The sequence below is a fragment of the Haliotis rubra genome, unplaced genomic scaffold (assembly GCF_003918875.1).
Source record: "Haliotis rubra isolate DU_JTF1 unplaced genomic scaffold, ASM391887v1 Scf5, whole genome shotgun sequence".
In the NCBI taxonomy this organism is placed as follows: domain Eukaryota; kingdom Metazoa; phylum Mollusca; class Gastropoda; order Lepetellida; family Haliotidae; genus Haliotis; species Haliotis rubra.
Window position 1 is genome coordinate 5,478,248 of NW_025767190.1, and position 26,261 is coordinate 5,504,508.

Sequence of the window (26,261 nt, forward strand, 5' to 3'; positions counted from 1 at the left end):
AATTTCACGAGGATCATGCATCAAATTGCAGAAATGCATGTGCAAATATCATGCATGTGAACAGAGCTGAGTTCCATCATTTATTGAACTCATGACAATAATCTTTTCAACGTTACAAATTTGTTTTAGAATACACTAGTTCATGTGTAAGCAATACCTTTAAACAATATGGACTATTTTGCAAAATTAAGTTTAGAACAGTTGCCAGAAGTTAGTGGCTATATTTACGCTAGTTATTCTGAACTTTTGAAGGGAAGTATATAAGCTACTTAAATCACTAACATATAGAAATGTTCTCATAATGTTCGGTAGTAGTCTGACGTCACTGCTGGAGGGGCGGTGGGGTAGCCTAGAGGATAAAGCGTTCGTTTGTCACGCCGAAGACCGGGTACGATTCCCCACATGGGCACAATGTGTGAAGCCCATTTCTGGTGTCCCCCGCCGTGATATTGCTGGAATATTGCTAATAGCACTCACTCATTGCTGGACCTATCATAATAAGTCCTGACTTCTAAACAACATGTTCACGCCCTCACTTCTATTACCTGTGAAGATCCGGATTAGTCTTCAGCAGCCCATGCTTGTCGTAAAAGGCGACCAACGGGATCGGATGACTCTGTGGACATATGCCATTGTTTCACAACCCCGTAGACGTTGATCACTGGATTGTATAGTCCAGACTCAATTATTTGAAGATGCTGCCATACAGCTGGAATACTGCTGAGTGCATCGTTAAACAACAAACATCACTTCTGTTTATCCAACCTTTAATGGGCGATTGATAATGTGGTACTTTCGTTTAACATTATACATTGTATAATAGTGTAGCAGAATCTGAAATACCATTCAAAATGGCCATAACACTGACCACTTAACGCTGCTCAAACTGCAAACACAAGAGCCATAATCACATAACTGATATATTTTTGCTGTTCCATAATAGTGTTCACTGAACACTGGTTTAAACGTATCTATACACCATGCAACTGCCTCTCGATTAATAACAGCTACTTTCTGTGTTTCCTAGACACACGTTTAAAGACCAGCAACACGCTGCCCTGCCCCGCCTGTCGAGCAATAACAAGCTTTGGCCTGGAGGGTGTTGATGGCCTACCCAAAAACTTCACCCTAGCAAGTATATGTAGGAAGTTCAAAGAGACCTTCCGACAGCCTCCTGCCCTGGCATCTGATGAAACTTGCAAACAAACACCATCGAACGAGAAAAGCGTGTACTGCAAGGCATGTCAAGTCATTGTGAGGAGTGGAGATCTATTGCCAACACATCGCTATCATGTCACAGAGGACTTAAAAACTGAACTTAGAAAACAGCAGGTGACAACAATGATCACTGAACTTCTGTGTGAAAACTTGTCTTTTGTAAAGTTCTGTTATCTAAAACAAATATCAAATAATAGCTGCATACATGCAAATTTGAATAAGCGTCTCGAGTGATTTAAAAAACAAGCAGCTTGTACCAATGTTTACAAATGTGTCCGAAGTGTACGTGATCATGCTCTTCATATTGAATTCGGATGGTACCGTTTCATCTATACGTCAACTGGATGCGAATTATCTCTGGGAATAAAAAGTACTCTCGAGAAAATTAGTAAGGAAAGATGTGATAAGAAAATACAATGTATGAGGATGTTTGCCTGAAATGTCAAGATTGTATGCCCTTTCTAATACATGATTTAAATTCTGAAAATATGTAGGGATTCTCCAAATCTCATTCTACCACTGGGGAACAGTCCCATGCCATTTTCCTTACGTGTTACATAAACGGTAACTGACAAGATATGCACAATGAATTTTTACTGCCATTCCGTTTGAAAAATGAAGCATTGTTTAAAAAAACCACTATTTGAACTTTTTCAAAGTAACACTGGTAAACGGATCTCCACAGAATAGATTACCTATTTCTCAGGTGTAACTTGTTTTCAAATTATTTTGGAACTTGATTTCGTCGGCATTTATGAGTATGCTGCCAGTGAATCAGGGTAAATTGTTGCCGTCATTTGGTGTGTTCATACCATGCGCTATCTCTCCCTAGGTCAAACTCTCCACTTGCCTTCAGGAGCTGGAAAGAAGTCGCACTAAGGAAGAAGCTAGACTGAAAGCAGCATCGGTTGATCATTGTAACAGACAGGTACTTACTTGCTTAGAATAGCCATGCTGTCCTTCTGAAACTTGTTATATATTTGTGAGAAAATATCAGTGGATTCTGAACGATTCACATATTAAATACGTAAGAGGCGACTAACGGATCCGGTGGTCAAGCTCGCTGACTGGGACGACACATGTCATCGTTTCCCAACTGTGTAGATCGATGTTCATGTTGTTGATCCCTTGATTGTCTAGTGCAGATCTGATTATTTACAGACCGCCGCCATATAGCTGGAATATTGCTGGAGTGCAGCATAAAACTAAACTCACTCACATATATAATATACGAGTTATTCCCCCAATTAGATTGACATGCATTTTAAAAATATATATATAACCCTAACCCAGACACACAGATGTATTAGTTTGTCATATACAATAGGAACAGATGCAGAAACAAGAAGATGCTATCAATTCATTGGCTGAATCCATAGAGGAACGTGTTCAATCACGGAAAAAAGAAGTTCTAGAAAAGTTGAAGTCCTTGAAAACGCACAACAAGACATCTTTTGAGGCGTACCAGAAACAACTCCAGTCCTACATCTCCACTGTCGACAGTATCACTGCAGCTGCACATACAATAGGTGATCAGAGACTGGAAGGAGAAGAAGGACAAGTCGGTTTCCTGCAGGTAGACAAAGCGTTTTGTAGAATATTAATCAGCTTGTTGTTTTACATCCTCAATTAAAGTTCATGTATTCAGACATTCACAATATTTTACTCCAGCACAATCTACATCGTAGGGGGGACCACCGCCAGTCAACATATCGTATATTATTGACATTTAGACGCCTATGCGCCTAAGTCTCAATTTTAGAAATGATAATTTTTAAAAAGTGATTACGTTAAAATATGTATACAGGAGGTTCCACAAAATATAAAGAATCTGCATAAATAGAATGGATGTATGTATCACAACCCCCCCTTCTCTTCAATTGTATAAATTTCTTCCTAAATGCTAACTGATCCCTACCGACACTGACGACAAACACACTATTTCAGGTGGTGGACGACGTCTTGACACAGACACAGCGGTGAGTATGCAATTCACCTCTGAAGCTTAAATGTGAGGAAGAAATGTCGAGGTCCTTTACATAGTTTCGTTTGTGTTTAACGCAACAATATTCCAGCTATTAAGGCGGCAGCCTGACCACCCGATGCTGTTAGTCAGAATCATTTGTACTGTCATGCTGTGTCCTTTAGTTGGTCTGAAGTATATACAGCTTCTTCTTCTTCTCTCTCTCTCTCCCTTTGTCCACTGTTTATCGTGTTTTGAAAAATATTGCAAATGGATATGGCATTGAGCACCAGGGAGGCGCAGGTAGGCCCAGAAAATTGACTGTGGGTGACAGGAGGCGGCTTGGTATTCTTGTTTCTAAAAACAAACGAAGGAGTTTAGAAAACGTAAGGCTGGATATGATTGATAGAGGAACTGTGGCTGTCTGTAAGGAGACAATTAGAACTGAGCTGCATGCAATGGGTTGGCAGAAAAGTCGAGGATTTCCATCACCGATCATGAAACCTGAACAAAAGGAGCGAAGGTTGAACTGGTGCTTACAGCATAGAAATTTTAACTGGGACAATGTGATTTTTCTCAGATGAAAGTTCTGTGGCTGTTTCCTAATACACTGAAATTCTGGACCAAACAAACTGAAAAACCTTTGTATCAGCTCCCAAAGTCTGAAATTTAACGTGTGGGGTGGCATATCTGTGTTAGGGGCAACGCCCCTCTGTGTATTTGAAGGGAATATGAACAGTGAGCGGTACACAGATATTCTCGAAGGACATTTACTTCCATCTGCTCATGTGTTTTGGATTTTCCATTTTTGGATTTTCCAGCAGGACAACGACCCAAAACATCGCTCAAAGCATTCACAGGCCTGGTTTCGGACCCAAAATATGACATTATCAGACTGGCCAAGCTATAGCCCTGACCTAAATCCAATAGAAAATGTTTGGGGACTTATGAAGGAAAGTGTCAATAAGAAAAATCTGACAAATATTGCTGAAGTGAAAGAAGAGGTGGTACGATATTGGGACAGTATGGACCACGACTTTCTCACTTCTTTGATCAGTAGTATGCCCTGCTGCATTTTGAAGCCTGCATTGCTGCCCATTGTGACTTGACAAAATACTAACTGTTCACCTGTCTTTGAGTCTGGAGTTATGTTCTGCTAATATTCACATTTAAAACTTGAGTAATGAGTGAAAAGAATTACAATCTTTAAATTCTCAATAATTTCTGGTTGTACTGTGTTAACGTGGTGGTAGTCATAATTCTCCATTTCGTCGTTTGAAATGTAAATGCAAGGCTAAAGCTATTACAAGTATGTTTGAAATACAAACAACTAATAATTTTATCCCAGTCACGTTTAAATAATATATTCACACTTTAAACGCTCAAACTGGTTCGATTGCAGACTGGCAAGAGTGGATGACTTGACATCGTGTTTGGGCATGCCGTTTCCTGCATATGGTGAAGAGTTTGCAGGGAATCTAAGAGCTGATTTCACAGCACTATTTGGTCCGTCTCTGGACCCAACTAAAACAACCTTAGCCGCTAGCAACGAGGACATATCAACGGGTGAGTAGTAGCCATGACATAACCTTTTGCTTTGATCGTTGACGTCATTCTGAGAGGTTCTGTATCTCTTACTTAAAGCCCCAGTTTTGCAAATCAAATATGTATAAATTTTGGCCAAATGTTGTTCACAGTTTGCTTCAGTTCACATTAGTGACATTTTCTGTGAAATCTTTTCTCCCTCGTGATTTAGTTCATAGTCAAGAGGAAGTTTCCACTGATGAAGAGGTTGTTGCTGCAGCAAATCACAACGTCATCCAAGGTTTGTGATACGCTTCTTTTGTTACATCAACGGGTGAGTAGTAGCCATAATATGAATTTAAGATTTGATCGTTGACTTCATTCTGGGAGGTTCTGTATCTCTTACTTAAAGCCCCAGTTCTGCGAATCAAATATGTATATATTTTGGCCGTATATTGTTCACAGTTTGGTTCAGTTCACATTAGTGACAGTTCCTGTGAAATCTTTTCTCCCTCATGATTTAGATCACAGTCAAGAGGAAGATGCCACTGATGAAGAGGTTGTTGCTGCAGAAAGTGAAACCGGATATTTCTGCTGGACACCAACTTACAACGTCATCGAAGGTTTGTTCTATACTTTGTTTTGTTACCTTCATACACTGTCCCATGCATGCAGAGAAAGTGTCACAATAAATCATGTGTTTCACATTCAGTCAGCGAAACTCCACAAAAACCCATTAATTAATTTGTAGTGATGCTATTCCTTGGAAAACACTCCTGTAAGAAATACTCATCTCAGTTGGTTGATATTTAGTTGTGGTGAATACAGGGATCCTAGCGTTAATCACTCCGCCATCATTGCTTTGTAATTTCAGGCATCTGAGGCAGTTGTTACCATTGGTAGGACTTTGTCATGTGAGGATGTGAACAACAGTTGAATGTCTTTATCATTGATCATTTAACATTTACATGATTGTATCAGGTGCAAACTTTGAGTGGGATCCATATGAGTGCAGTTCATCACTTGCGATATGCGAGGACCGTTTGTTGGTGACGGACGAGCGATGGCAGGATGAAGAGATTCGAGGTGAATGTGCTAACAATTCCGGTAACTGGAGGAACGTACGTGGCATAGCTTCACACATTATCTTACAAGGGAAGAATTTATACTGGGAGATCCTTGTTACATTCGCTATCCTGAGTCATCTCAACGACAAGGACCTGATCACGGACCTCGGAATATGCAAACCTGGAAAGGAAGACGTGTATTCACCATTGAGAGAAAACTACTATTGCCTCTGTTGCAGTCTAATCAAAGATCCTGTCTCAGCAAACATTGTCATGGAGTTCTGGGATGGCCCAAAGAAGACCACATGGGAAACTCATACGGTAAAGAAACGGATAAGACGCCGTAAGAAGGAGCACCTCAAGCTCGGGTTCAATGTCGACTTTTTGAATAAGATGTTCAGGATCATTGACGTCGATGAGAACGCGGTTCTCCATAATTTTGTGGGTATGGACTTCTCATCGGTCACTGCCGTAGCGTCTATCGAAAATGGAGACAAGGTTAGAACGTCCTTGGAACTGGATTCAAATGTCTGTGGTTTGCCATTCGTACTCTGGAACTGAAGTGATGAAGCTTACCTTGACCGTGGAGTTTGAAATTTGATGATTTCTTTCTTTATGTATATCTTTTATAGAGCCACATCTCAGTGTACGTCATCACATTGAACTACTGAGAATGAATACAGAACACTGATATTCAGAAACACCTGGTCAGTTCTCGGGGAACAAGCACTGTTGGGGAACCAGTTTCCTTTCATGCTTATTAACTGAAACCTGTATCTGACACTCGTCTGAAATAATGAAACTGACCTACATCGCAAAGTATTACAATAAAATTCATTTTAACATTTTGTGGATGTGTATGTTGATCTCGGAAGACTATTGCTTGAACTTGGATCACAGAACACTGATGTATGAACACATACCGGCTGTAGAGAGTCACAAAGGGTAGCTCTCTGTCCACAATGGTATTCGATGTTACATGGCAGTATAGACTGAAGTGTCTTATGATTGTTAGTGGCAGAAAATGTCATACGCAGAGTGTTTCGTTACCTGTTGTGGTTATATTTTCATTTAGTGGAATGCTCACAGTAACTAAAAGTAGAATAACCTCCCGTCCCACCTTCGTTAGGAAATAAAGACAGGGTGACTGTCAAGATCTGCATCAAATGCTTGCCATATACAAAGAACGCCTATACACGGGACAATTCATATGTTGCAGTATGCTGACTGAGCTTCAAAACCGTAATTGAATTAATGTGTCCCAATATCAAAAGTTGGGTACCATATCAATATATGGTGATGTTATTAGCAGCTGCAGTAACTCGCTGGACTTTATAGAAGGTGTAGATAGTATTCCTAGAAGGAACGTGATTAACCTGACCAGAGTGGCTTAATGATTAGATCTAACATTATCAGTGGTCGAAATGGTGCCCAAACTGACTGTATATCTGTTTCTACACGTGGCAAAGCTGTTGGGGAATATTGAATTGTAACACATGAGGAACTCTAGTACTATTCACACTTTACTGTAAGCCATGCTAGCGGTTTATTTCACTCCTATTTATCTTGGAAGCTTAATTTAAATGAAAACTTCACCTTATTACCTGAAGAAATATATGAATTAAGTTAGAAAAAGTTAAATTTAAAGGCAATAGCGACTGAATTTTTTGTCATCCTGAAACTGTGCAACTGCTATAAAAAAGATAGATTCAGCTATTTTGTCACAAAACAATGTGAAATGCATATACAATGGATTCTGTTGAACGTTGAAGCATTAAATGTGTACGAAATTGTCTCACTCGACAGTTAAAAGTACTTCAGGGTAGAACAACAAAGACAAAAATGCTACAAGCCTTGGTGGTGCAGTGAGATGACAGCTGTGGGACGATCGTTGTGAGGCGGAGAAAGTGTTTGTAAAGCACAAGGTTTATAAGAATAAAGAACTGAAAAACGTATACATTTTAGACTCAGCATTTTGATCGCCGTGCCCAGCGTAGTTCGAGAAAGTGTATTAGTGTGGTATTATTCAAGCTGCAGAGGGAAGTAATATTTTGGAAGACTATTGGGAAGCTGAGCTTAGGTAATGAACCGCACAGAAACATTGCGTTGGAAGTTGTCTTGGTGGATCTGGTGTCGGATGTCTCAGATAAGTGGAAAACAGATTCTGAAACTGTTGAATAGCCAATCTCCGATTAGGGTGCACACATGCCAGCCTGTTAACCTATTTGAAACCGAATATATGAAGAATTACACGCAATACCGATTTAACTACTGACGTCTTAAGAAAGGACTCCACCCGTGTGTTTCTGCTCAAGCTCTTCAATAAGTGTTAGGGGCGGTCGGGTAACCCAGTGATTAAAGCGTTCGCTCGTCACGTCGAAGACCCGGGTTCGATTGCCCACGTGGCTATAATGTGTGAAGCCCTTGTCTGGTGTCCCCCGCCGTGATATGGCATGAATATTGCTAAAAGCGGCGTAAAACTGAAAGTCACACACTCACTCACTCAATAAGTGTTACAGTGGTGGTCTTATTTTCTATGTCTGGAGATAATTAAGAGATAATTAATCCTATTCCCAAAACGGACTTCCCAGACCAAACAGACCCTATAATGTATCGTGGCATCTATTTAGCATCGGTTGTATACAAGCTTTGCTGTAATTTGTTATGTTATGGACAGAGTTAAATATTATAATCGCCGAGGAGCAAAACGGTTTCCGAAAAGAGAGGAAGATATGACTCCGGACAAGTAACCTCTGTGGGACGAGAATGCTACATTTACTGCCTTCAATGATTTTAAAAAACTTATGATTCTATAAGTAGATTTATTTTGTTTGAGGAACTGGACGATCAAGGGCTAACGGAACACATGAGAAAATCTCTACCCGCAATATGCAAAAATGTCCAGTTGTGTACGGTTTTAGGGAGTTACAACTGAGTGGTTTAATGTCAGCTATGGAGTCAAAGAAGGGTGCTAGTTATCACCTGCGTTATTAGATATCCACATCAACGATTTAGCTGTTACCGTAAGGGTCTCGGTAAATGTAAACTCTTCAAAAGCAAGACAGGCACAGGCCCAAACTAAGGTAATGTATTAAACGTATTTAAGTGAACATAAGTCGATTAAGCTTGAACATAGTCGTAGGAAATTCGACACACGGATGAACATGTGTATTGTTGTCATTGTCAGCATTAATCCAGTCCACTCACTGCACATGTGTGGACACAAGGGGGCGTTCAGGTTACAGTACGTTTGAGTCAGAAACGGAGCGATGAATTGCAAATTTTATCATTGTACAAAATTGCCAGATAAATATAAATAGTACACATGTTTATCATTTACTAATACCCAACAGCTTTCTTATATTTGAAAATTTGCCGGACTCCACCAAAAAAGTTGTTTAAGAAATTATCATCACTGAAAACGCAAAAGTTGTTATCTGTCGCGGTGGGGTGAAACTGCAGAAACGAAACAGCCACTATCTCGTCGTGCACGGGATACACTAGACTAAGGCTTAGTCTCTGAATATATGGTCTCTGATATAATTTTGATAGTAACAAACAAGCCCATTTATATTGAAAAGGAGCCCTAGGGAGACCAGAGATTCAGACTAAGGCTCAGTCTCTGAATATATGGTCTCTGATATAATTTTGATAGTAACAAACAAGCCCATTTATTTTGAAAAGGAGCCCTAGGGAGACCAGAGATTCAGAACCTGAGGAAATCTAGACTTGCTTTATTTGGGGCTTTAGCACTGCAGAGAGGGCTAGGCAGTAAGGAAAATAATGTTGTTCAGGGACTGTGAGACAGACTAGGGATACACATGCCTGATGAAAAATGATGTTGAATGCTGACGTGAAACAGTTGATGATTAAAGTGTACGATTTGTTCGAAGCCGAAAGGGGCAAACCATTTTATACCATTCATAAATTCCGTAAGCAAGGGTACTGACAAATGTTCTGGAACACAAACATTGTGAGGGTGATGCGAAGGAGGTAGGGGTCGTGTCAAATTCACACAAATTAAAGCATTTGGACAACTTTCAAAAGAACCTTGTAAGGCAGTCTATCAACAAGTTCTATTCTGAAAACAAATACATGTCGCTGAAAATTTAAAAAAAGCATTTGAAGCAAGAACACAACCTCAGAGTATCAAAGTACACACTCTGGCGACTCTTACACTCTTTCGGGTATCGTTATAAGAAAATTTCAGGGGAGAATAGGTCAGTACTCTGTGAACGCCCTGATATCATCTCTTGAGAAATATGTTTCTCAGGGTTGGTTATAAAGAAGAAGCGCGAGGAAGGGTTCGAGACAGTGTACTTGGACGAGACCTGGGTCAATGCCTCGCACACTGCCAGCAGTCAGTGGGTACCCGATGGGGGTGATAAGGGGTCACGTAGAAAGCTGCCTCTAGGGAAAGGAGAGAGACTAATCATTCTCCATGCTGGTTGCTCCAGCAAAGGCTTTCTCCCAGGCTGCGACTTGGTATTCAGGGCAAAGTCCACAGATAACAGAGACTACCATTCCGAGATGAATGGTGCGGTTTTCCTCGATTGGGTTAAAAACAAGTTGGTACCAGCTCTACCAGAGAAGTCTTTTATCGTAATGAACAATGCCCCATACCACAGCGTGCAGGACCCCGACAGTAAAGCCCCCACATCGAACAGTCGAAAAGGTGATGTGATATCATGGCTCGACAAATTTCAGATCGCACGGCCTTCAAAGTCAACGAAGCCTCAGCTATATGAGAACATAAAAACCCACAAAGGTGAACCTTTCTACAAAGTTGACAGTTACATAAAAAGTAAGGGTCACGGTATTCTGCGACTTCCACCCTATCACTGTGACCTTAACCGCATTGAAATGATATGGGGTATTGTCAAAGCAGATGTTGCCAGATCAATCACAACTTTTAGGAATCCCTTAACAAAATCACGATTGAAACTTTGCACAACTGTGTCAACAAGGTAGCTAACGTCATTGAAAAATGTTACTGGTGTTGGGGTGGCTTACAACAGGTAACTGTGGCACCACTTGTCATCCCTTTAAGTCGTGACTATGACACAGATGTACCCCGCCATGACTGGCTGTTCCGTTTCTACAGTTTTACCCCGCCGCGACAGATAACAACTCTTGCGTTTTCAATGATGATAGGTTCTTAAACAACTTTTTTGGTGGAGTCCAGCAAATTTTCAAATATAAGAAAGCTGTTGGGTATTAGTAAATGATAAACATGTGTACTATTTATATTAATGTGGTAATTTTGTACAATGATAAAATTTGCAATTCATCGCTCCGTTTCTGACTCAAACGGACTGTAGTACCTGGTGACACCACCTAAATACCTTCAATTCGTTTGAGCAGAGACCTTACCCCATTAAAGAGACAGTATGTAAATAATTTGTAAACTATGTTTTTGAGAGATATCTTTTGAAGTTCGTCTAAATCCAACTTAAAAGGAAATAACCCTTAAATTCTGGGAAAAAGGAGTACACACAATAACTCATTCTCTTCCCACAGAGGTTACTTGTCATATCTTCCTACAAACCTCTGTTCTAATACGGCCATATTTCCCGGTTCTCGTAAAATTCCCTACCGGCAAAAGATCGCAACACGAATTATCTCCCTTCTTTCTATCCAATCAGAACACGTGTTACATCGACTTAGATTCAACTTGACTAACACAAGCAAATGTGGGGCCACAAATATCCCCCATCTGCCGGGGAATTGTGTTGATGTTACACACAAGACGTTTAATGGCAAGCTTGTCCGTTGTCAACGAGGGCGATGGAGACACCACTGATCCGCCATAACATGACTGAGTTCTGTCTAGAAGAAATGTTTGCGCATCGCGCAGGGGAAGAAATTTAGTTTTTCTCGAAGCATACGGAAATTACCGAGGCCTTGCGAATGATCACTTTTGAAACAACGTCGCTGATTGCACAACTAAATCTGATTGCCTCCAATCACGAGTCTTGAACGCTCACACCATGAAAGGGCCGTATTAGAACAGAGGTTACGTAGGAAGATAAGACAGGAGAAACCTCTGTGGGAAGAGAATAACTAAGAACAGGAACACAATGCAGTTATTGTTGCACAACACATAGTCGAATTCTGACGTAATTGATTGAGATTACGTTTGAGATGGCCCCCATTGATACACGGATAAAACACGTAGGAGACCGCAGAGCGTGCAAAGTTTCTCAGCTGATTTCGATTGGTGGAGGTAAGATGTTAAATGCAATTCACTTCTGGAGGATGAGTGGTAGAAACAGGTGGGCTTATCTCTTCCCTGTTCATGCGAGCTGATGGTTGTACCAGGCCGAATATATGTATGTGTATATTAGTGTCAGGTCAAAAGCGTTTATAGCTGTGACAGTGTGGCTGAAGGGGGCGTTGTCGGCACGGGTACTACAGATATGTACTCCAGGTACGTTTCTGTACCCTGGCCATAATAATAATAAAGAAACGTACCCTAGGACGATCCATTCCCATTGTGTCGTATTCTTGATCGGAAATGTCATGCTGTTGTAATTAGATACATTTGATTGCGTTATGTAAGTAATGAAAATACACAGTAACGCGATGCATGTGAATACCACTCGCAATCAGTAGAACGGTAACAACTACATGCGGTTTCGGTATTGGATTGCGGAATATGGACTCGTCCGCCTTTTGGGGTACCGGGTACGTTTCTGTAGTACCTGTGCCGACAACGACCCCTTCAGCCTCAGTGTGTGTGTGTGTGTGTGTGCGCGCACGCGTGCGTGTGCGTGTACGAGGTCGAGGTGTCAGCAATATTTACATATACATTTTAAAATTCATGGCTAAAAATTATGGGAAGGGTTGGGGGTGGGGCATTGATTTTGTACATGACATGCATAGGGGAGGGGGCTGGGTCCACTTGCTTTTAGGGGGTCGTTCACATTCTACATGTTTATGAATGGTCTCAAATGAGTCAGTTGTGCTTGATAGTTCAGCCACGTTACCTAATGTCGTGTGTAAGTTGAATAACTTAAAAGTTAGTGTTAACACCAAACCGTGTGATTATCGACAGCTGTACTTCTGTGGCAACTGTAGATTCATTTAAGATTTGCTTTTTGAAGTTGTGATTGTTTATAGTTTTAACTAAAGTACATGTAGTATCATTTGTAAGGATGTCTTCAGTTATTTTAGATCTTGCCTAGTCTATGACGGGTATAAGGGGTGGCAGGTTGTGTCTAAAGATCGTGTCATTACCTGTGTTATGGACATTATAAGTTATCACATCGTGTCTCGGGAAGTGCGGGGTTTTATCAGTCCCGAGTAACCTTACGAGGGACTGATAAACCCCGTATTTCTTTTACATTGTGCATGCATACTCCATAAACATCACCATCACACACCAACCCCCTAGCCATACTGCTAAATATATTGCTTTAGATTTATATTTTCATTGTGGCATATATGTGTGAGATAACGTATTTGTTTCCATTTGGAAACTCATTACAATAATAATGTCAATACAAATCCTTGTTATGGAGCTTTTTTATCTGTTGGAATGTGCGCTAGAAGCTTCCATCTAGACGATTCAATGGAATTTGGATATCTTCACTTCATTTGAAGTGTTTTTCACCCCCATTTTTACTCAGACGTGACAAAAAGCGGTATGCTCAAATACATTTCAGAGACTCGTTAAACACTGCTGCAAGAAGTCTTCAATGGAAGGCGAGCTCACCTGCCCAATATGCCTGCAAATATACCAAGATCCTGTCGTGATGTCATGCATGCACTCGTACTGCAGGGAGTGTCTCAAAGATTTGCATGTCAAATCCACTACAGCCGAGGAATCATGAGGTCGGTTGTGAAAACGTATTTTCAGTTTGCATCGAATAGCTTCAATACTTTAAGGCTTTAATATAAGCTTCTATAACCACTAATAGATGTAATGTTTTCATGATGGTCGGTGTTTTGTCTGATTTGACTTCACCTGACGTCATTGCTGGACTTGACTTTTAAAAAGAACATGTTCATGTCTTCACTTCTTTTACCCGTGAAGATCCGGATTGGTCTTCTGCAACCCATTCTTGTCCTAAGAGGCGACTAACAGGATTGGGTTGTCAGGCTCGCTGACCCGGTTGACACATGTGTAGATCGATGCTCGTGATGTTGATCACTGGATTGTCTGGTCCAGACACGATTATTTACAGACCGCCGCCATATGGCTGGAATATTGCTGAGTGCGGCGTTAAACAATATACAAACAAACATCATTGAAGCATTTACTGCTAACAACAAACGACGGAGTGGTTACTGACCCACCTTTTACAAATATGGAAACGTCATAGAACAAAACAGATGACGTCACTATTGAGAGTGACGACATTCGACCTTGACCTTTGCCCATCCTACCAGCCGCCATTTTTTCAAATGCTCAACAACGTTAGAGTTCCAGTCGATGTCTTCATTGCTGCATGTTGTAATTTATGGTGCAATTGCCAATGGATTTCATTTTCATAAAAGAGAAGTTGTTTGATATTGATGATTCTAACTGGTATTGACAACTATGGGATGATACTAGTTGTTGTAACGGCAACAAACTACGAACGTTCAGTCTGTTTAAGACCTCTTTATCAGTATCAACGTATGTTCACACTATTTTCAATAGGTTGCAACGAAGTACCCTGGCCAAACTACGATGTGGAACTTTAACTCTGGAGATTGAGCTTGGTCGTTTTTCACGGCCTATAACCCCTCTTGAACAACGGCTATGTAAATATTGTAAGAATAGTGCAGTTGAAGACGAGGTCCATTTTCTATCGTCCGAAATGTTATATACATTCCGATATTAGGTCAGTTTAGCTTGATGACGCCTGTCGACCAGACTATTTTTATTATGGAATGTGATAACCTAGTTTATTACCCACGAGGTCAACGTATGGGGAGTTGCATACTAATCTCGTACGTCACATGAGTGTCGTATCGCGTTGACCTGTGTCGTTACGACTTGACCTCAGATTCTAACAATTTGATTGGATAACCGATGACCAATTAGGTGACATTCTGACGTAACTATTTTTTCATTCATAACAAACACGTGAATTCATTCATTCTACATCTTAAATGCATTGTGGGAATGTAAACATTGCGAACGTTGCCGTGTCGCTGTTTAATTGTGTCGAACTGAGACATTATATCCGTCGAAAAACATAAACGCAATTTTTCCACCGGTGATGTTAGCCGAATGAAGCAACTGGAAACCAAGAAACGAGTGCTACGGAGTAGTTTACTGTAGGAGGCTGTACGATAGTGTGTTTTATTACACTATACATGGTGGTAGAGCGAAGTGTATTTCTTAAATAGAGGTATATTTTATCTATGCATTGTTTTATGGATTTTATGTGTCTCGTAGGCCTGTAAAGGTCGGGCAGATGTTTCATATGTAATACAGAAGATTTTATATATTATGTAAACATCTGCGTGACACTGTAATAAAATAATGTTTCTCTCTCTCTCGTGCGGGCGTTTTAATGATAATTCTATCCATTTTATCTATAATCCACAATTGTGTGCACTGAATACTGGTTTAAACTTATCGATAGGCCATGCAACAGTCACTGACGATCAATAACAGCTACTCCCCATCTTTCCTAGACACACGTTCAAGCAACACGCTGCCCTGCCCCGCCTGTAGAGCAATAACAAGCTTTGGCCTGGAGGGTGTTGATGGCCTACCCAAAAACTTCACCCTAGCAAGTATATGTAGGAAGTTCCAAGAGACCCCCCGACAGTCCCCTGTCCCGGCATCTGATGAAACTCGTGAACAAGAATCATCGGATGAAAGAAGCCTGTACTGCAAGGCATGTCGGGTCATTGTGAAGAGTGGAGATCTATGGCCAACACATCGCTATCACGTCACAGAGGACTTAGAAACTGAAATTACAAAACAGCAGGTGATAACAATGATCACGGAACTTCTGTGTAAACACATGTCTTTTGGAAAGTTCTTCTTCATGCCAATTTGAATCGCGTGATTTTCAAAAGAAACAGCTTTTACGATTATATCTGGAGTATTGGTGACCTTGCCTTTCACATTTCAATAAGCTGTCGCTTTTTTTGATGGCACTAACTTTGGTGTTAGACAGTCCGTTTTATCTAAAAGTAAACTGACCTCATGAATCAATAAAATGGATACGAATTATCTCTGAGAATAAAAACTACTGTCTCGAAAATTAGTAAGAAAAGATGTGACAAGAAAATACAATCCGACAAGGATGTCCGTCTTGTATGTAAGATTATATGCCCTCTTGTATACTTAAATTACATCGATATATCATGTAACACATTGAATATTAAAGTATTGTTAAATAAACCAAAACTATTTGAAGTGTTTCAAAGTAACACCGTTATTACTGATCTGCAAAGGTTAGATTGTCTGTTTCTCAGGTGTAGCTTGTTTTCTTTTTATCAAATCATTTTGGAACTTGATTTTATAGGTATACTGCCAGGGTATCTGGGTAAATTATCACCGTCACTTGGTGACTGTTCACACCAAGCGTTATCTTTCCCCAGGACAAACTCTCCACTTGCCGTCAGGAGTTGGAAAGAAGTCGCACGAAGGAGGAAGCTAGACTGAAAGCAGCACTGGTTGATCACTGTAACAGACAGGTACTTACTTGCTTAGAACAAACTTTATGGATAACAACTTCTTAATATTTCGTGAGTGCGTTTCGATACAGATTCTTGTAATGTCATGCACGAATGGTACATGGCATTGAAGAGAGGGATATGTAAATATGCCGAATGTAACCAAGAAAACAACATAATTATTAATCAACATAATTGGCTAGGCAGTGAGCTGATGAAGCAAATGAGTTGCCAAAAGGCGTAAAAGACAGATATAGTATGACCAGAAATTATTGAGAATTTTAGGAATATGTTTAATTGGATTTCTAGTATAAACAACTTTGGCCAGCTATCAAGTGCTTGGTTTCACTCAAGAGAGACATCTCCGTTATCAATGTTGCTATCCATGCAGTTTTGGGATGTAATATTATCTCTGTTAAAACTTCTATCTAGTTTATCAGTGTTAGAGACAGGAGCTGCTTGACTTTCATTTAGGAGTTCTGAGCGCCATCGGTGAGTGACGTGTGGCTGACCTTCACCTTGGGGTTCGGCGTCGATTTCAGAGTTAGGTTGAGGTCGTGTTGACTCTTCTACGTGTAGAGGGGCGTGGTCAGAAAACATGCTAAAGTTACACACCACAAAAGATGAAAACCTTCCAAACATATCAGGTGCACAAATCAGATAATCAATTACACTTAATCCACGAGAAGTCATTAGAATTGTTATTAGGATGTCTTCCATTAACTATTACAAAACTTGCATAGACTATTCTAAAGGGGGATTTTAGGTTTTGTGAAACGACCGGGGAGGGGGGGAATGTTTAGCATTATGTAACTTTGTAAATATAAGAAATTGATGAAGTACTAATCTCAATCACAATCATACATCATCAATGTCCACAATGATGGTTCATACATAATTGACTTTAAAGTCAAACAAGATGAGAAACAGCATCTCCATAATCTATCATAGCCTTCCTGCTCGAAGATGGTCTTTTTTCTCACTGTAGTCTATCGTTAAAGGTCACATGCAACCAAAAAATCAAACATAATTAAAACACAATTATCACTTATTCATGACATATAATATACATTGCTGGTTACGAAAAAACACATAAACAAAATTATAAGCGTACAATCGCAAATCAAAAGTGGAATATTGTGTACTTCGGTTTACTTCCCAAGAAACGAAGCAGCCGGGATACCGAACCCAGTTAGAGCGGGTGGGTGTGCACTCAAGTGTAACGGCTGGTTCATTTGCAGATGCCCTCACGGGTCATTGTGTGTGTATATATAGAGATGTTGGGTTTTGTAAATACATGCTCATTTTTTGTGTAAAACATTTTGCAATCAACAGACATCATAACATGTCATGTGTTCAAGTATCACACCTGCCTGTCTGTGTAATTACATAATGTGACAGACACCGAACTCGGGCCATAAATCAATGCCTTTTTGTTTATGGTGTATAGCCTGATTGGTGTTAAGTTCAAATTGCATGTGGTCAGTGATAGCAGCTGTGTATTGAATATTGTCATTAGCAGACAGGCAGGCAGACACACAGGTGTCAATAAAACAAGACATTGAGTTTTGTCTGTGACAACGACATATCTATATCACAGTTAGAAATTCTGTCAACGCTAAATAATGACATTGCTTTTAAGTATCGAACTGAGAAAGTGACTCGGTAAGAAGAACGTGTGGTGAAATAGACAAATGAAATTATATAAACAGTTTATTTACTGTCATAACATATAAAAAGCTTGCGCCTGTGAGATATCAACAAAACATTAGAAAAAAGGCTCACACCAAAGCCTTCACCGAGTATTCACCGGACAACCCGCTTCCAAGCTGCGCGAACCTATTTCACTGCGCACATGCTATGAGCGCCGCCCAGCTGTTGAAACCCGTTTTCCCCAGAAAAGTCTGGGGAAATTTAGTGAAACGTTTGAACTCCGATTTCGCGCGTTTTTTTTCATCGCGTTATTTTTCAACTTTATAAGTTGAATTCGCATTTTTGACGATTTGTTTCGGTAAGTCCATACCGAAAGGTATCAGAATCTGCAAAGTTGTGTTTTACGTTGCATGTGACCTTTAAGTTTTCTGTATTTTCGTTTTCTGGGTCGAAGATGGCCACCTGCTGTCAGTTGAAGGATGGTGACTTCGGTGAAACTTTGTTCCGACTTGATTATGTTGATTATGCACTTCTGCCACCTCGGCCCATCTGGAACAAAGTGAACGTTTACCAAAGCATTTGCCATCATGGGATAAAGTGAAGACTTGTCATGACATGGCACACAATATACCCAGTAAAACAACATTGTTAATTATTGCTGTTCTCCATATATGGAGATTTATTACCCTTAAGATAGATTTGTCGAATTATGATTGGTCGATAGCCAAAGCATACCAAACCATGTAGGTGGATTTGCCAGGGTGAACGAACCGTACACTCCGTCAATATTCTGTCATGTGACACACTACACGGGTTGTACAGATGACCTTGACCTTAGATGGAATGTGGCTGCCAAACGGCTGATGGCTTCGAAATTTTAGAGTTGGCGTATACATTTATGAGTATAAACAGAATAATAAAATTGTTGTCATAATTTCTTATTTGGTTGTGTCAATAAATGTATCCAAAAATAAAACGTGGGTTAACAAAACCTCAAAATCGATCATTTTTATCATAAACTAAGCCATCCAGAGTTATCTCCCATTATGGCAGTTCAGGAAAAATCATGGCGAAACGTTTTGCGTCTCATTCTGCCGATGATTGAATGTTGTTGTTTAAAGATAAGCTAAATAAAAAGATCTTAAGGGTAATGAAGTCGTCACACGGTGTTTTGAAAGGGTGGAAGTTCCCTATTCCTGAAGGGCAGCCTCTTACAGTCCCGTACACCCTTTCAAAACATCTTGTAACTAATAGTATACATGGAGATGAATGGAGAACATGGAGATGTAAGGAGGACGGCAATGTACTAACTGAACAAAAATCATTCCCTCCACTGGCGAAGGCCGCGTGGGATTAGTTAAACAAACCTAGTAGACCATGCCTCATAATCCTCTTACTCCTTAACAACTTGTCCTACTGGCAAAAGAAGATACCACCGTTTGGACAACTGGCCACGTCCAGCTACAGCATAAACGCGCGGACGTCGCAGAGGACAATACACGACGCGAGTTGAAAGTTTGCATCTAGCCTCTGACCAGCAAAGAAGTGTGCTAATACTTGGGTACATAAACGACTATATGTAACTTGTAAGCGTATGTACAGTGAAGGGGAATACATGTATAAGAAGAGCGTGAGCTCTACTACAAATAGATATAGGTGGATATTGAGACAATAGTTTGTACAATTTTGTAGTTAGCAAAAAACCTGGTAAAATAAGTGATATCCATGTACGCTGGAGCGGCATAAACGCCCTTATGAAAACAGATACAGTGACAGTAAAGATAGTAAACTCCTTTACAAGAGGGTACAAGCATAGGTGTTAAAAGATGTTAATTACAACGCATAGCAAGCAAAAATGGGGCGTACGGCTCAACCACAGGCCCTCGTGTCTTTGCGAGGATTAATGATTTAAAAAATATTGCTTTTGAGATGACTCCCGACTCGAAATGCTTCACAGTACAATACATTTTAAAAAAAATATTTTATAAAATCTTTAATCCTCGCAAAGACACGAGGGCCTGTGGGCTCAACTAGATTAGCTGAATAAACAAATGCGCAGGCACTTACGTCCATGTTGCATAACACACACGCGTGTTGCGTGTAGGGATTTGATATCTTGATGATTCGATTCGATTCGATTGTTTATTCAGTAAAGACTTGGGCTATGCCCCTCGTCATCATTTTACACTGCATACATGATAGAATATGGTTATCCATTGAAATATACATATCTTTTACATTTACAAAAGGAGGCTGGACAAAACATTTCGGTACTTATGTGCATTACTTTATGTATTTACATAATTTTGCAATATTTTTCTTTAGATGTGTTTCTTAATAATTCCAAAAAAATCAACTTACTTGGTTTCTTCCAAAAATAAGCTTTAATCAGATGTTTTCGATGAACTGCATGGTTTGGGCAAATTAAAACGAAATGGTAATCATCTTCAATTACATTTACATTATTTTCATTACAGTAAATACAATATCTTTTCTCCCGATCAATATTTTCATAACGCCCAGTTTCATTTTTTTTTTATGATACGAAATTCATTACATAGTTAAATACCTAACAGTGTTTGGATGTAAAGCATGACACAGTGTAGGGAATTGATATCTTGATGGGAGCTGAATCTGGTTTGAGTCTTTTCGTAGGAGGTGACAGGGTTGTAGCAATGCTTCTGTTGGCTATTTGGGATGGATAGTGGTTACATTCAACAAAGACATTCTTCAGGTGTTCTGTTTCATAGCGTAGTTTAGCTGAAATAAAAGAAATTGTTATCCAAAATGTTTGTTCTATATTGTACGTTCCAACTTATAAAAGGCCACTCAAAGAAGGTACTTACTTGTATAGAATACGCAGAATAGCCATAATGTCGTTCTGAAACTTGTTATATATTTAAGAATGAGAAAATGGCCTTGGAATCTGAACGATTTACATATAACACACCCAGAAGGATTGACATGCATTTTTTTAAAATGCACTTGTGCTGGTATAAACATATGTTTAACCCAGACACACGGATGCATCAGTTTGTCATATACACTAGGAACAGATGCAGAAACAAGAAGATGCTATCAATTCATTGGCTGAATCCATAGAGGGTCGTCTTCGATCACGGAAAGAAGAAGTTCTAGAAAAGATAGAATCCTTGAAAACGGACAACAAGACATCTTTTGAGACGTATCAGAAACAACTCCAGTCCTACATCTCCACTGTCGACAGCATCACTGCAGCTGCACATACAATGGATGAACAGAAACTGGAGGGAGAAGACGGTCAAGTCAGTTTCCTGCAGGTAGACAAAGCTGTTCGTAGAATATTTATCAGCTCATTGTTTTACATCCTCAAGTCAGTTCATGCATTCAGACATTCACATTCTTTTCCTCCGTCGTGGGGGCCATACGCCGGTCACCATTTCGTTTACCATTGACATATAGACAAGAATATATGATGCAACCTCTGTTTTGCAATGTGACTTGATGATGATGTAAATGTATACTGGGCCTGTGGCCTATATACGGAATAAACATTCAGATATAGACAAGAATATTACACCACCACCACCTACCCCCACCCGTTTAAGTCGCAATTGTAGAAGTTAAAAAAGTGATTGCGTTAAAATATGTCTACAGAAGGTACCACAAAATACACAAAATCTGTGTATGCATAAATTGAATGTGTGTATAATCTCTTCAATTGTATTAATTCCTTTCTAAATTCTAACCGATCCCTACCGACATTGACGACAAACACACTATTTCAGGTGGTGGACGACGTCTTGACACAGACACAGCGGTGAGTATGTAAATGAGGTCCGGAGCTTTAATGTCAGGAAGTAATGTCGAGGTTCTTTTAGTTTCGTTTCTTTTCGTTTGTTTGTGTTTAACGCCGCACTCAGCAATATTCCAGCTATATGGCGGTGGTCTGTAAATAATCGAGTCTGGACCACACAATCCAGTGGTCAACATCATGAGCATCGACCTACACAATTGGGATACAATGATATGTATCAACAAGTCAGCGAGCCTGACCACCCTATCCCGTTAGTCGCCTTTTACGACAAGCATGGGTTGCTGAAGTCCACGTATAATCTGGATATACAGTTTCTTATAGCTCTAATATGGTAAGATGTTTCAATCCGTATGCAATATGGCAAACAGACATCACCTCTGGCCTTAAATCAGCATTTTTACTTCAGATGTAGTGGGGCTCAATATGCACTAGTAACGTTCTGATTTTGTGCTTGTTTTCAACCATAATGTGACGTTTCCATTTCTACCATACGTTTATATTACATCAAATGCATAATTGTAGTATAGTAAAGTCACAGTTGTAAAGTACTTTAAGTACTAAGAAAACCCCCTATTTTTTCGCATTTATATCCACAATTTATGTAGTTAATATGTGAAAGTTCGGCCTACCTACAATGTCAGTGATAGGGAGAAAAGGGACTTTACTGAGGAGAGGTTAGTGCAGAAAGTCCAAAGCGACTTATTTGTAACAGACCATGGCTTTATGCAAATTAGTGTGTGATGACGTGTTACAAATGACACTTTTTAAATGCCCATTTGGAAATTAGACTTAGCTTCATTATAAACGATAACTAACGTAAAAAATAATAACTTTAGTACTGAAACTATTTGTCTACTCTCTGGCTTCATCAGCTTTCTGCCTAGCCAATTATGTTAATGATGTTGCTTTCTTTGTTACATTGTTACATCCAGTATATATATATACTCCCCCTTCTTCATGTCCCATTATGCTTGACAACGGTACAAGAATCTGTATCGAAACGTCGCACTCACGAATAAAAGAAGTTGTTATCCATAAAGTTTGTTCTATATAATATACTTTATGAAAGAAAGACACGTAAGATGTTAATCAATAGATGAGACATATTCAACATATGTTGAAAAAGCATAAAATATGTTTGAGATGACCCCTTGTACTTGTAGGCAGCACATGCATTTCACGCCAGGTGAATCGACGGTCCGTCGTCATACCTAGCTCAGCGACCTAATTGTCATCTATAGTCTGATCTATTGTTTTCTGCAACTATTTGTATTTTTTCAAAGTTTTGCCCGATTTTACGAGTAAACATGCTTTTCTGGATATCCGAATAGGCATCCAACTGAACGCCCAGTTAGGCCGATGTGGGTTATTTTGACATATGCTATTTGCAATTGTGTAAATTTCAGGGATACAGAGTAACAGTCTGAAAACAGTTTTTTATCGTTCGGTTATAGATACAGGGATGTTTGAAACACTAGCAACTAGTGATTTCATTCCAGTAAATTAGGTAATTATATATTCACACTTTAAACACTCACACGTTGACGTTTGGTTCCATTGCAGACTGGCAAGAGTGAATGAAGTGACATTTTGTTTGGGAGTGCCCTTTTCTACATATGGTGAAGAGTTTCGCAGAGAATCTAAGAGCTGATTTCAGAGCACTGCTTGGTTCCTCACTGGACCCAACTAAAACGACCTTAGGCCCTAGCAACGAGGACACGTCGACGGGTGTGTAGTAGCCATGATATAAACTTAAGATTTGATCGTTGACGTCATTCTTTTAGGTTCTGTATCTCTTACTTAAAGCCCCAGTTTTGCGAATCAAATATGTACAAACTATGGCCAAATATTGTTCACAGTTTGGTTCAGTTCACATTAGTGACAGTTTATGTGAAATCTTTTCTCCCTCGTGATTTAGATCACAGTCAAAAGGGAGTTTCCACTGATGAAGAGGTTGTTCCTGCAGAAAGTGAAACTGGAAATACACAATTCCTCTGGACACCAACTTACAACGTCATCGAAGGTTTGTTCTAAACTTTGTTTTGTTACCTTCATACACTGTCCCCCGCATGCAGACAAAGTGTCACAATAAGTTATGTGTTTCATGCTCAATTAGCCAAACACCACAAAAACCCATTCATTTATTTGTAGTGATGCATTTTGTTGAAGAGAAAGACCTAACCTCCTTAAGAAATACTCACCTCAGTTGGTTGATATTTAGTTGTGTTGAATACAGGGATCCTTGCATTAATCATTGCTTTGTGATTACAGACATCAGAGGCTGTTTTTACCATTGGTTAGACTTTGCCATATGAGGATGTGAAAACGTTTTGATAATGTCATTATCGATTGATCGTTTACCAATTGCATGCATTCTATCAGGTGCAAACTTTGAGTGGGATCCAGATTACTGCGATTCATCACTTGCGATATCCGAGGACTGTTTGTTGGTGACGGACGAGCGATGGGAGGATGAAGAGATCCGAGGTGAATGTGCCCACAATTCCGGTAACTGGAGGAACGTACGTGGCATAGCTTCACACATTATCTTACAAGGGAAGAATGTATATTGGGAGATCCTTGTTACATTCGCTATCCTGAGTCATCTCGACGACGACGACAACATAATCACGATCCTCGGAATATGCAAACCTGGAAAGGAAGACGTCTATTCACCACTGTGTAAAAACTACCATTGCCTCTGTTGCAGTCTACTCAAAGATCCTGACTCATCAAACATTGTCATCGATTTCTGGGATGGCCCAAAGAAGTCACCAACGCAATGTCATGAGGTAGCCAAACGTATAAGACGCCGTAGAAGGGAGCATCTCAAACTTGGCTTCAATGTCGACTTTCCGAATAAGATGTTCAGGATCATTGACGTCGATGAGAACACGGTTCTCCATACTTTTGAGGACATGACCTTGTCATCGGTCACTGCCGTAGCGTCTATTGCAAATGAAGACAAGGTTAGAACGTCCTTAGAACTGGATTCAAATGTCCATGAATTTCCATCCGTACTATCGAAATGAAACTTAAAGGAATACTCTGAAGTGATGACGCCTACCTTGACCGTGGAGTTTGAAATTTAATGATTTCTTTGCTTATGTGTATCATTAATAGAGCAACACCTCACGTGTACATCATCACATTGAACTACTGGGAATAAATACACAACACTGATATTCAGCAACACCCGGTCAGTTCTCAGGGAACAAGCACTGTTGTGGACCCAGTTTCCTTTCATTCTTCACAACTGAAACCGGCAAAATGATGAAGCTGGCCTGCATAGCAAGGTATCACAATAAAATCCATATCAATATTAAATTTTGTGGATGTGTATGTTGATCTCGAAATGATATTGCTTTAACTTCGATCACAGAACACTGATGTATGAACACATACCGGCTGTAGAGAGTCACAAAGGGTAGCTCTCTGTCCACAATACGTATATGGTATTCGATGTTATGTGTCAGTATAGAGTGAAGTGTCTTATGATTGTTAGTGGCAGAAAATAATTTTTTCGTGTCACGAATGATTTGCTTTGCTCGGTTGACAGCGGAAAGATTGTCCTCCTTGTACTTCTTGACCTGTCAGCCGTTTTTGACACTCTTGACCACAATATACTTCTGAGACAACTTGAGTCTTCATTTGGAGTAACCGGAATGGCACTATCATGGTTTGTTTTGTACCTCAGCAATCGACAGCAGTCAGCTATCATAAATAATCATGCATCTAAGAAAATCCCTTTATCCTGTGGAGTACCACAAGGATCGGTTCTGGGACCAGTGTTGTTTAAGCTTTACACCAGAGATCTAGGAGATGTAGTCAGTACACACTATGTGATCCACCATTGTTATGCTGATGACACCCAGTTGTCTGATTCGTGCAATCCCAGTACAGCAGATCGAATGTGGGAGCGACTGTCAGAGTGTACAAGTGACGTAAAAACATGGGTGACGACACATTTGCTCAAACTGAATGAGACGAAAACAGAGGCGTTGCTTGTCGGCACTAAGAAGTATCTTCATCAAGTGATGACTAACTCAGTCACAGTTTGCAACACTGTCATTCCATTTTCGAAAACCGTAAAAAACCTTGGACTTCATCTGGACTCTGATCTCTCTTTGAAAGCTCATATTGACACAGTCTGCAAATCCTGTTACTTCCATTTGAGGAACATTAGCAGCATCGGAAGCTCCCTTACTACAGCGGCAGCTGGTTCTCTCAAAGACTGACTTCTGTAATAGCATCTTCTATGGACTTTCCGAAAAACTTCTATCAAAACTCCAGAAAGTACAAAACTCTGGAGCTCGACTTATTTTGGAAAGAGCTCCGATCCATCTCTGGAGGAAATAAGTTTTCACCTCAGATCAATAAAGATGTGTGGCTTGATCATTTTAACACGGTTTTT

The 26,261-nt window shown here is 39.9% G+C and overlaps 2 protein-coding genes across 2 annotated transcripts in view; both read left to right on the forward strand.

The window, feature by feature from the left end:
• Positions 1-26,011, forward strand: part of LOC124291750 (tripartite motif-containing protein 54-like) — a 42,789-nt gene extending 16,778 nt beyond the window's left edge. The window contains exons 3-11 of the mRNA XM_046728822.1: positions 1,028-1,332; positions 2,051-2,146; positions 2,546-2,794; positions 3,166-3,197; positions 4,584-4,747; positions 4,938-5,006; positions 5,230-5,328; positions 5,687-6,334; positions 24,881-26,011. Coding sequence (XP_046584778.1) covers positions 1,028-1,332; positions 2,051-2,146; positions 2,546-2,794; positions 3,166-3,197; positions 4,584-4,747; positions 4,938-5,006; positions 5,230-5,328; positions 5,687-6,333 — 1,661 coding nt within the window. The 3' untranslated portion in view covers position 6,334; positions 24,881-26,011. The remainder of the gene's footprint in view (positions 1-1,027; positions 1,333-2,050; positions 2,147-2,545; positions 2,795-3,165; positions 3,198-4,583; positions 4,748-4,937; positions 5,007-5,229; positions 5,329-5,686; positions 6,335-24,880) is intronic.
• LOC124291772 (tripartite motif-containing protein 59-like) lies at positions 15,357-23,828 on the forward strand. Its single transcript, XM_046728843.1, has 6 exons — positions 15,357-15,704; positions 16,324-16,419; positions 21,102-21,350; positions 21,819-21,850; positions 23,411-23,575; positions 23,766-23,828. Exons 1-5 carry the CDS (start codon positions 15,357-15,359, stop codon positions 23,496-23,498), a joined length of 813 nt encoding a protein of 270 aa, XP_046584799.1. The 3' UTR covers positions 23,499-23,575; positions 23,766-23,828.
• Positions 26,012-26,261: the final 250 nt, after the last annotated feature.